This window comes from Heptranchias perlo, chromosome 39, assembly GCF_035084215.1.
Source record: "Heptranchias perlo isolate sHepPer1 chromosome 39, sHepPer1.hap1, whole genome shotgun sequence".
Taxonomy (NCBI): Eukaryota; Metazoa; Chordata; class Chondrichthyes; order Hexanchiformes; family Hexanchidae; genus Heptranchias; species Heptranchias perlo.
Window position 1 is genome coordinate 12059428 of NC_090363.1, and position 12214 is coordinate 12071641.

At 46.2% G+C, this 12214-nt stretch overlaps 1 protein-coding gene across 2 annotated transcripts in view; it reads left to right on the forward strand.

Moving 5' to 3' along the window:
- LOC137304937 (complement C3-like) overlaps window positions 1–12214 on the forward strand; it is a 61619-nt gene that overhangs the window by 23243 nt on the left and 26162 nt on the right. For both annotated transcript variants that reach the window (XM_067973720.1, XM_067973721.1), the window contains exons 8-13: window positions 1787–1886; window positions 2501–2630; window positions 3661–3773; window positions 5129–5302; window positions 7140–7331; window positions 10782–10976. In XM_067973720.1, the coding sequence (XP_067829821.1) occupies window positions 1787–1886; window positions 2501–2630; window positions 3661–3773; window positions 5129–5302; window positions 7140–7331; window positions 10782–10976 (904 nt within the window). The remainder of the gene's footprint in view (window positions 1–1786; window positions 1887–2500; window positions 2631–3660; window positions 3774–5128; window positions 5303–7139; window positions 7332–10781; window positions 10977–12214) is intronic.

A 12214-nucleotide genomic window follows, 5' to 3' on the forward strand; every position in this document is an offset into this window, starting at 1 on the left:
CTTATTTCTGTCTTCAACATATAATGGAAAGATTGATGATCTTGAATCTTCCGTTGCTTCTCGTTGGGTTTTGAGATCACATCGTACTTACCGTACATGACTATTCTTGAGGGATGATATCTTAACTATGGGTTTAGAGGTTTGATATCAGTTTCAATGCACATAATGTGATGTCCTTTTCTCTCACTGGGCTCTTTCAGGATTCCTGTTTGTAGGTGTTGGTGCTGCAGTGGGTGTAGCACTGTGATGTTGATTGTTGTTTTCTGCTGAACGACGTTATAGAATCATAGAATGATACAGCACAGAAGGAGGCCATTCGGCCCATCGTGCCTGTGCCGGCTCTTTGTAAGAGCTATCAAATTAGTTCCCACTCCTCCGCCCTTTCCCTGGAGCCCTGCAATTTTTTTCCCCTTCAAGTATTTATCCAATTCCCTTTTGAACGTTACTATTGAATCTGTCTGAAAGGCTGGTTACTCAGAAGTCATAACTTTCTAGACCTTGCTTTCAGTTTATGGGCAAATGTCTGTCTGTTTTTGAGAAACACTGGGGTCGAAATCCGTCTTGGGACTTTAGCACAAAATGGGCAATAGCAAATCGGCAGCCCATTTCAGACTCAGCCCAACATCTAGCGGGTGTAAAATGGTTTGCTATGGCCCGTTATGCACTTCTGCCCAAGACAAAGTTCTATCTCACTATCTCTAGGTCACTTCCAGCCTCAACTATTCCAATGTTCTCCTGACCGGTCTCCAATTCTCTACTCTTCATAGATATCAGCTCATCCAAAGCTCTACTGCCTATATTCTATCCGACACCAAATTCTGCTCGTCCATCACCCACGTCCTCCTTGACCTACAGTGGCTCCCAGTTCCATATCGCCTCCAATTTAAAATTCTCATCCTTGTGTTTAAATCCTATGTTATTTCTGGAACCTCTTCCAGTCCTACAACCCACCACCCGAACTCTTCCCCCCTTTGACTCTGACCTCTCTTCCATTCTCTCGCCCTTTGACCTTCCATTGGCGGCAGTGCCTTCAACGTCCTGGGCCCCAAAGCTCGCAATTCCCCCCTTGCTAGACCCGTCAGCCTCTCCACCCTCCCTCTCCTCCTTTAAATCCCACCTCTTTGAACAAGCTTTTACTCACTCCTCCTAATACCTCCTTCTTTGGCTAGGCATTGGGTATTTCTTTGACTACACCTCTGCAAAGTACCTTTGGACATTTTCTTACACAATACGTTTCATCAAACGGCAAGCAATGTTGGTGCAAAATAGAACATTTAGCACAATTTGAAGGGTTTGAAGAATTACCGATAAGGGATGAAACTAAGACTGGGCAGGCCCGATTTCCTGTACATTCCCGTACAGTAAGCAAAAGAGAACTAAATTCGCATACATTTCAGCTTATCATGTGGCTCAGTAACACAAATTCAGGCCCGATACCAATGTTTCTCAGTTAGGTATCCCGCATTTCAAACATTTCTCACTCAGGAGACCATTTAGCCAAAATACGATAAATAACAGAGGTGATCCCAGTCACAACTAGCTTTCTAAAATATAATGGACGGCCGCTTTACTGAGTAAAGAAAGAACCTGTAAAAATTCTCGAGCTCGCTTGTATTAAAGTTATTGCAAGATTTCGTGTTCTCGTTCTCCTCTCGGCCATGAAATACATAATTTTTTGAGAAACACGTCTTAAAAAGGCCATTAAAATTGATCGACTGAATGTGACGTCAGTACAATTCTGCCAACTCGGCCGAGTCGATTTTCGCTCCATTTATTTTTCTCGCAGTGACGGATCGGATGACGATCTTTGCGGCGTCGTGAAATTTGGGATATCTGCAACTTCCGGTGGCAAGATCCCGCTCCCACAGCTGGATCAAGGACACTGTGTAAGTAAACGGCCTTCTGATTTGCGCTATGGCCCGAAACAATTTCAGCATTTGCCCATCTACTGCGCGCAGGGAGCTCAAACGTTCTACCCCAAACTACCAACTATTGGGAGCAAAATTGGACATTGGTGGGAACGCGAAAGCAGGCAGTATTGCATCAGCTACCTGTTATACGCTGACTTCAATAGCACAAAATATTGTGCATGTGGTATAGCGGGCGACAAAAAGTGATTCCGCCTATTTTGAGTCCCCTGTCCATGTCCAATTTCACCACAATTACGTTTACGATAGTAACCTTACCTGAAGTATAAAAAAGGAAAAGCATAGAATCAAACAGCACAGAAGGATGGCCATTCGGCCCATCGTGCCTGTTCCAGCTCTTTGTAAGAGCTATCAAATTAGTCCCACTCCCCTGCCCTTTCCCCATAGCCCTGCAAATCTTTCGGTTTCAAGTATTTATCCAATTCCCTTTTGAAAGTTACTGTTGAATCTGTTTCCACCGCCCTTTCAGGCAGCGCGTTCCAGATCATTTACAAGTGGCTACGTAAGACTGTAAGTCTTAAAATGCACAGTTTAGGTCAAAGTAAACGCGATGCCTCGATTTCCAATCTCAGATCCAGAACGGGACAGTCCGTGTTATTTTAAACACTACAGCTCTGGTCAACAGCATAGAACATAATGGAGGGATGGACCAATTCAATGGCGGCACTTTACAGATTATAGCGGAGATGACAGACAAAGGAAGTAAGTATTCATCTCAATAGAGCTGAGCATTTAATTAATCACCAACACTAAATAATTTATATGTCCTTCATTGACATTCCACATGTACGCTGACAATACCCAGCTTTACCTCACCACCAGCTCTCCACACCTCCACTGCCTCTGACTTGTCACGCTGCTTATCCGACTTCCAGTATTTGAGGAGCGGAAAGTTCCTCCAATTAATTAGCCAATGTCTTCGGTCCCTGCCGCAAACTCCGTTCCCTGGCCACCGACTCCATCCCTCTCCCTGGCCACTGTCTGAGGCTGAACTAGGCCGTTCGCAACCTTGGCGTCCGATTTGACCCTGAGCTGAGCTTCCGACCACATATCCGCTCCATCTCCAAGACCGCCTACCTCCACCTCCGTAACATCGCCCGTCTCCGCCCCTGCCTCTGCCCATCTCCTGATGAAACCCTCATCCGCGCATTTGTTATCTCTAGATTCCATTATGCCAACGTTCTCCTGATCGGCCTCCCATCTTCCACCCTCCATTTCAGCTCATCCTAAACTCTGCTGCCCGTATCTTATCTCACACCAAGTCCCGTTCAACAGTCCACCACTCTGCTTACTGACCTACGTTGGCTCACGGTCCAGCAAGGCCTGGATTTTAAAATTCTCATCCTTGTCTTCAAACCCCCTCCATGGCCTCACCCCCCTCCTTATCTCTATAACCTCCTCCAGAACTACAACCCTCCGAGATCTCTGCGCTCCTCCAATTCTGGCCTCTTACGCATCCCCGATTTCCTTCGCCCCACCATTGGCGGCCATGCTTCCAGCCGTCTAGGCTCTAAGCTCTGGAATTCCCTCCCTAAACCTCTCTCTCCTCCTTTAAGACGCTCCTTAAAACTTACCTCTTTGACCAAGCTTTTGGTCACCTGTCCTAATATCTCCTTATGTGGCTTGGGGACAATTTTTGTTTGATAATCACTCGTGTGAAGTGCCTTTGGACGTTTTACTATGTTAAAGGTGTTATATAAACCCAAGTTGTTGTTGTTATTGTTCCATGCAGGACATAATGAAACTAAGGCACTGGAAAACATATCCTTTCTACTGTCACCCTATACCGTTAGTTTATCAACCATAAAACCCTATTTTACACCGGGAGCTACATTTTACGTCCTGGTACGTATGCCTTTATCACAATGTGTTATCTATGGGTGTGTACGTATGCTACATGTGCCTGGGTTAAAGAACCCCATGTGACTCCATACAACTCATCCAGTTTGGATCAGTTGTCTGGAGTTCTGGTCAATGGTGACCACCACCATCAACATCCTGGGGGTCACCATTGACCAGAAACTTAACTGGACCAGCCAAATAAGTACTGTGGCTACGAGAGCAGGTCAGAGGCTGGGTATTCTGCAGCGAGTGACTCACCTCCTGACTCCCCAAAGCCTTTCCACCATCTACAAGGCACAAGTCAGGAGTGTGATGGAATACTCTCCACCTGCCTGGATGAGTGTAGCTCCAACAATACTCAAGAAGTTTGACACCATCCAGGACAAAGCAGCCCGCTTGATTGGCACCCCATCCACCACCCTAAACATTCACTCTCTCCACCACCGGCGCACAGTGGCTGCAGTGTGTACCACCCACAGGATGCACTGCAGCAACTCGCCAAGGCTTCTTCGACAGCACCTCCCAAACCCGCGACCTCTACCACCTAGAAGGACAAGGGCAGCAGGCACATGGGAACAACACCACCTGCACGTTCCCCTCCAAGTCACACACCATCCCGACTTGGAAATATATCGCCATTCCTTCATCGTCGCTGGGTCAAAACCCTGGAACTCCCTTCCTAACAGCACTGTGGGAGAACCTTCACCACACGGACTGCAGCGGTTCAAGAAGGCGGCTCACCACCACCTTCTCAAGGACAATTAGGGATGGGCAATAAATGCCGGCCTCGCCAGCGACGCCCACATCCCATGATCGAATAAAAGAAAACATGGGAAATGTGCTGAGGATTCTTCAAAATTGCATCCTGCCAAAATCTCCAGTCAAGTACCTCAACTACTTAAATAACTATCTAAAGCAGCATCCCGCCGGCTTTAATTGCCGGTGGTAGTCCTGCATGCGGGAGCTGCGCGTGCACCCGAACGCGTCATTGGGGAACCCGGAAGTCAGCGGGCTGGAGCCGGGCTCCGAACCCGCTCCGGGATTCCGCCATTTTAGGAGCCCCCCCCCCCCGCCCCCCCACCGCCACCAACGCACCCGCTTGGCCATCCGAAAATCAGCCCCGTAGAATCTTACAACACAGAAGGAGGCCATTTAGCCCATCGCAGGGCATAGAATCATTGAATCTTACAGCACAGAAGGAGGTCATTTGGCCCATCTCTGGACATGGAGAGACAGAATTGCTGAGAGGGAAGGGGGGAAGCAGAGAAGGATCATATAACGGTGACCGATAGGTGGAATGCGGAAGCTGATACATTAATATGGGTTAACTCTTTCTTTTTCATTGTGTTGTTCTACAGGCATCAGTAACCTATCCCGATGGCTCTCCTGCAGCTGGTGTACCTCTGCAAGTGTCAATAAGCATCTCAGGGGAAAAGATAATAAAAGATACCAATAAAGGGTTTACTGACCAGATTGGCGAACTAAGCTTCTCCTTCATTGTTCCTCCAAACACGCAGAGTATAAAAATTACGGTGAGAATGTGTTTTTAGGTTCTTTTTAACTGACTCACTGCATTTAATATCTATTTGCTAATTTCAATATATTCAGCCACAAGCAGTAATTCTGTCCCAGTTTCTGATGGCATTTAGTCCAACTATAGCCTTCCCCACCACCCCGTTCCCCAAATTATTCTCTCATGAGGCATTAACAGGCCAGTTTAATGGGTTGGAGGCTGGGATGCGTGTTGGGACGGGATCCTGCTCCACTGGTCTTTGTCCCTTGCTTGTGCGATCCCAAATTCGGGAAGCAGGGTCTGACATTCCTCACATCCCGCCCCTTGCTGCGGACATCACTGGGGAAGAGGCATGTGCTGGAATTCCCCCGTCTCAATGTGGTGGGGAGGGAAGGGGTTGGTAATTGTGACTTAACTCGCCGGGCGGGAATCCCACGGGATTGGGTGGAACGCCGATTTTGCGCCCCGCTCAGTGTCACTCTCCACGGACTTCAGCGGAGAGCAAAATCGGGGCGGGGGGCAAAACCAGCATTGCCTCCCCGATCCCAACCAGTTTCCCAATGGGTGAAAACTGCCCTCATTATGCATCATATTGGAACTTGTTCCAGATGATCCTCTGGGAGTGGGATTCATCCCCTGTGAGAAAAAGGGCAACAGTTGGCTGTTCCTGTTAAATTTAATAATCTGGAAAAGAATGAGAGGTGTTATCTTTGAGATAATGATGGGGTTTGACAGGGTAGACGTAGAGACAATGTTTCCACTTGTGGGGGGAGACCAAAACTAGAGGTCATGAATATAAGATAGTCACTAATAAATCCAATAGGGAATTCAGGAGAAACTTCTTTACCCACAGGGTGGTTTGGATGTGGAACGTGCTATCACAAGGAGTAGTTGGGGTGACTAGCATTTAAAGGGAAGCTAGATAGACACATGAGGGAGAAAGGGATACACTGATTGGGTTAGATGAACTCAGGTGGGAGGAGGCTTGTGTGGAGCATGGACCAGTTGGGCCGAATGGCCTGTCTCTGTGCTGTAAAATTCTGTGTAATTCGATATAACGGAGCTAAATATCAGGCGGGACGTACAGCAGGCGGCCAACGCCATACCACCCATTGGCGGCCAACGCCCAAGGTGAAATGTCCACCCATTTATGTTTTCCTGCAATTTTAACGATTATCCGTTTATTTATTTTGTGATGTACATCTACGACTGATTCGCACGTTTATCTCACCCAAAGGACACTGACGAGACTCGGTCGCTGTAGTCGAACAGGATCCAGTACAACTCCTGCAAAGTATTGGGCTGTATTAATACTGAGTCGTGGGCTGCACTTATTTGATGGTTTGTAAACCAAACGGCTGCCTTGTGAAGTCTAACCTGCCCTGAAGGAACAAAGCACATTCACATCCAAGCACATATGTACCTCTTCCTGTAATGTCCATGGACATTATTTTGATCATTTTGGGGAAGGGTGCTTGTTAGTTGAACTGAAGTCTTTGGAGAGTAATATTGAGTGGGGTCTAAAACCAGCCCGTTCCACCCCATCCCAATGGATTTCCACCCGGCCAGTTAGGTTAAAATTACCCCCAAAGCTCCCGCTCGGGATCAAACGGGGATCTTACCTGTGTACGTGACAAGCGGTACCTTATGTAAACCCCAATGAAGTCAATAGAATTGAGTATTGGGTGGGGTGTATAGCCGAGGTTGATACGATACCGCTCGTTTTACACTGCTGCCTAAATCATATTTCTACCCCCAAGATGACTTTCTCTGAGTTTTAATTTATAACACTCAGGTGTATCTGTCTGTCTACCTACATATCTATCCAAAATTCGTCCTACCTATTGCCTTTCCAGGCGATGGCCGGAAATAAGTCCAGTGGGATTGGAACGACGCACAAAATAGTTATGAAACACCAGTCTCCAAGCAAGAGGTACTTGCATATTAACGTACCACATGTTCTGCTGTATCCTGGAGATATCATCACCGTAACCCTGACAGCCATCAGCCAGCTCAACATCGATGATGTCCAGTACTACTACTACATGGTTAGTGCACAAAACTTTCACAGGAGCTTTCTAGGTATGAGGAAGCCTACAATCTATGATCAAAGTGGGCGTTTACAAAGCAAGAACTTGCATTTATATAGCGCCTTTAATGTAGTAAAATGTCCCAAGGTGCTTCACAGGAGCGAATATCAAACAAAATTTGACACCGAGCCATAAAAGGAGGTATTAGGATAGGTGAGCAAAAGCTTGGTCAAAGAGGTAGGTTTTAAGGAGCGTCTTAAAGGAGGAGAGAAAGGCAGAGAGGTTTAGAAAGGGAACTCCAGAGCTTAGAGCCTAGGCGGCTGAAGGCACGGCCGTTAATGGTGGAGCGATGGAAATCGGGGATGAGCGTTAGGCCAGAATTGGAGGAGTGCAAAGATCAGGGAGGGTTGTAGGGCTGGAGGAGATTACAGAGATAGTGAGGGGGGAGAGGCCATGAAAGGATTTGAAAACAAGGATGAGAATTTTAAAATCGAGGCATTGCCGGACTGGGAGCCAACGTAGGTCAGCGAGCACAGGGGTGATGGGTGAACGGGGCTTGGTGCGAGTTAGGATACGGGCAGCAGAGTTTTGGATGAGCTCAAGTTGATGGATGGTGGAGGCGTATGAAACTAGCTGCCAGGATAAGAAAAGTATAAGTGGACCACCTCAGTTATCGCTAACATTTATTCATTTGCTGGCGATTTTGGTTTCCATACCTAAATTTGCTGTCAGATAAAATATTTCGTACAAAATTCCAGATTAATAAAGTTTTTAAAAATGAAACGGAGACGTCTTCTTATTGTGGAGTATGGGACCTTGCTGGAAGTTTACTCTGAATTGGTTGGCGGGGCGGTGGGGTGGGAGGGCTCCCCCGATCTCCAGGCGGACGACTGACCCGAAAGCACAGCGAGAATGGCCATTTATGCCAGTTTCTCAGGAGCTTCCTCCTGCTTCCACCAATTAGGGCCGGAGATCGGCAGAACCCATGTGGAATTTCCATGCGAGAAAGTGGAAGTAATAGCCCAGCAATTGGAAAATCGCTAATAATAAATGAACAGAAACGTACATCAATAGACTCCCAATTCAATCAATAATGTCCGATTGAGAGCTGAGACTCATCATGGTAGAGTTTCTGCTCGATTACTTCAGTAATATCACCCAATCGGCCGCTACCAACACGAAAGGTCGGGGAATTTTAAACATAAGTGAGTTACGCCCAAAATCACTTACTTTCCTGTTATCCGCCATAAGACCATAAGAGATAGGAGCAGGAGTAGGCCATTCGGCCCCTCGAGCCTGCTCCGCCATTTAATGAGAACATGGCTGATCTGATTTTTACCTCAACTCCACTTTCCCACTCTTTCCCCATATCCTTGCTGATCAAAAATTTGTCCAACTCAGCCTTGAATGTATTCAATGACTCAGCCTCCACAGCTTTTTGGGGTAAAGAATTCCAAAGATTAACGGCCCTCTGGGAGAAGAAATTCCTCCTCATTTCCGTCTTAAATGGGCGACCTCTTATTCTGAGACTATGCCCCCTCGTTTTAGATTCCCCCATGAGGGGTAACATCCTCTCAGCATCTACCCTATGGAGTCCCGTCAGAATCTTGTATGTTTCAATAAGATCTCCTCTCATTCTTCTAAACTCCAATGAGTATAGACCCAACCTGTTCAATCTTCCCTCATAAGACAACCCTTCCATACCCGGAATCAACCAAGTGAGCCTCCATCTTTTACACTTGTTCAGGATTCAATTCACCCGAATCAGGCCCCGCGCACAAAACTGGCCACGACTCCAGGATGACATTTGCCAGAAGCCCCCATTACTCTGGTTCGGGAAGGCTTTTCAAATTGCACTCACTCATCTCCTCAGGCACACAGGTGCTGGTAGGCACGTTTTAAAAGATTCTTCATATCAAAAAATATTTAATTTACCGAGAAACTGAGCAATGAAGCTATTAAATGGTTCAGTATAGTCTTTTAAAGTCATTTGCGGTGATTTTAAATCTGGTTACTCACAGTTGGAGGACTGGACATCCCTTCTTAAAAATGTTTGTTTTTTGCTGTTAAGCCCATTTTCAGTTGTATTAATAAAACTGCACCAGGTTACCACTCTTAAGTACGTAAATGAATACTTTTCAATGCAAAGAAAAATAAGTAAATGATTACCTTCTATTACGATGCCCAAGTGCGCTGGATAATGGGAGATTTTATGTTTGTGATTATGCAGATGATTTTTAACGGAAACTTGAACTGTAACTTAACTGGTGCAATTTGGGCAAAATTTCTCGATTACACCCAAAGCAGAAATTTGTGCTTTGTAAAAGTGACTGGGCAACCAAAGGCTCCATGTGGTGAAATCACTTCTCAAAGGATGCTGCTGGCTTGCACGTTTATGCGTCTAATTAAATAAAAATCAGTGTAATCAGTACCATCTGCAATCAAATCATTGTTTTACGTATACAAAGCGGAAATTTTAGCACAAGATATGAGGACACTGCTCAGAAAGCAGCAGCTGTAACTAAATAATCAATAAAACCAGGGGAAGGTGCGGGGGGTGATTTTAAACCCCAAGAACGGGTGGGTTGGGGGCGGGTTGGAGTTGAAAATAGTTGTTTTTTGGGGCACGACCGCAACCCGGCTTTATTTCCGGGTTTAACTGTCGGTGTGTAAATGTCCAGGCTTCCCGCTGGGAATGCAAAGTCCGAAAATTTTGAGGTCGCCACTCAAAAAAACAACTATTTTCAACTCCCACCCGTCCCCAACCCACCCGTTCTTGGGGGTTAAAATCACCCCCCGCCCCCCCCCCATGGTCTAGGAACAGGAATAGGCCACTCAGCCCCTCGAGCCTGTTCCACCATTCAATTAGATCATGGCTGATCTGTATCCTAACTCCATTTACCCGCCTTGGTTCCGTAACCCCTAATACCCAACAAAAATCTATCAATCTCAGTTTTGAAATTTTCAATTGACCCCCAGCCTCAACAACTTTTTGGGGGGAGAGTTCCAGATTTCCACTCCCCTTTGTGTGAAGAAGTGCTTCCTGACATCACCCCTGAACGGCCTAGCTCTAATTTTAAGGTTATGCCCCCTTGTTCTAGACTCACCCACCAGAGGAAATAGTTTCTCTCTATCTACACTATCAAATCCATTAATCATCTTAAACACCTCAATTAGATCACCCCTTAATCTTCTACACTCGAGGGAATACAAGCCTAGTCTATGTCCTCATAATTTAACCCTTTTAGCCCCAGTGAATCTGCGCTGCACCCCCTCCAAGGCCAATATATCCTTCCTGAGGTGCGGTGCCCAGAACTGAACGCAGTTCTCCAGACGGGGTCTAACTGGAGCTTTATATAACTGTTACATAAGTTCCACCTCTTTGTACTGCTAATGTTCAGCTGCATTTCCCAGAGCCTCTATTATCAATGCAGGCCTGCTCTGATCGCAGATATTTATTGTTCTCAGGTTCTCAGCAAAGGAAAAGTACTGGATTTCAAGAGAGTTGAGAGGACGCCTGAGACCACATTTCAGCTTCCCATCACTCAGGACATGGTCCCTTACTTCCGCATTGTTGCTTATTACGTCGTAGATGATAACGGCAGGCAGAGAATCATAGCGGACTCACTACAGGTCGGAGTGGAGAGCCTATGTGACACTAAGGTTTGCGACACATTTCACGCAGTTTCCTTTGTGATATTATGCACCAGGTAACATTCTGTACTATCGAGTTCATCACAGTCTTGGTTAACGATGGAACTATTAGGGGGAACAGGCTCGAGGGGCTGAATGGCCTACTCCTGTTCCTATGAGTGTTACTGTCTGATTACAAAGCATGGAACAATTGCAGACAATGATTAACCTTCACTTCTATTCTTTGTTTTCAGATTGACAGTTAGTTGGAGTCAACCTCATGACCAGGGCTTAAAGGGTTAAATTATGAGGACAAGTTGCACAAACTAGGTGTATGAGGTTTTGAGGGGTGATCTGATTGAGGTGTTTAAAATGGTAAAAAGGGTTTGATAGGGTTTGATATGGAGAAATTATTTCCTCTGGTGGAGAGTGGGGGGGGGAAATCAAGAACGAGGGGGCACAGTCTTAAAATTAGAGCTTGGCCGTTCAGGAGTGAAATCAGGAAGCACTTCCTCACACAAAGGGTAGTGGGAATCTGGAGTCCCATCTCCCAAAAAGGCTGCGGATGCTGGAGGACAATTGTATCTTTCAAGACTGAGATCGATAGCTTTTTGTTGGGTGAGGGTATCGAGGGATATGGAGCTAAAGCTGGTGAGTGGAGTTGAGATGCAGATCAGCCCTGATCTAATAGAATGGCGGAGCAGGCCCGATGGGGCTGAATGGCCTGCAGCTGATCCTATGTTCCTATGTCATGTAAGGGAACAGGATGGAAGTGGTTACTGAACGGGATGTTATGGGGAAAGGGCAGACTCAATGTCCATATAGTCACAATCACAGAACAAATGCATTTGAACGCAACAAATAAATGGCAACGATAGTTATTTACTGCTAACATGCAATAATAAAAATATCGGCATGTGTAACGACAGTAAAACAGACTTCAGATTCACGAGAATATACGAGAAACACAGGAAAACAGTGCGATGCTACAGAAATATATTATATGGTCTGGAACGTACTCAGTTAGATGACAGCGTAAAAACATTCTAAGGGGGTGATTTTAACCCCCAAGAACGGGTGGGTTGGGGGCGGGCGGGAGTTGAAAATCGTTGTTTTTTTGGGTCGCGACCGCAACCCGGCTTTATTTCCAGGTGTAACTCGGGCGAGTAAAAGTCCAGGCTTCCCACTGGGAATGCAAAGTCCGAAAATTTTGCAGTCGCGACCCAAAAAAACAATTATTTTCAACTCCCACCTGCCCCCAACCCGCC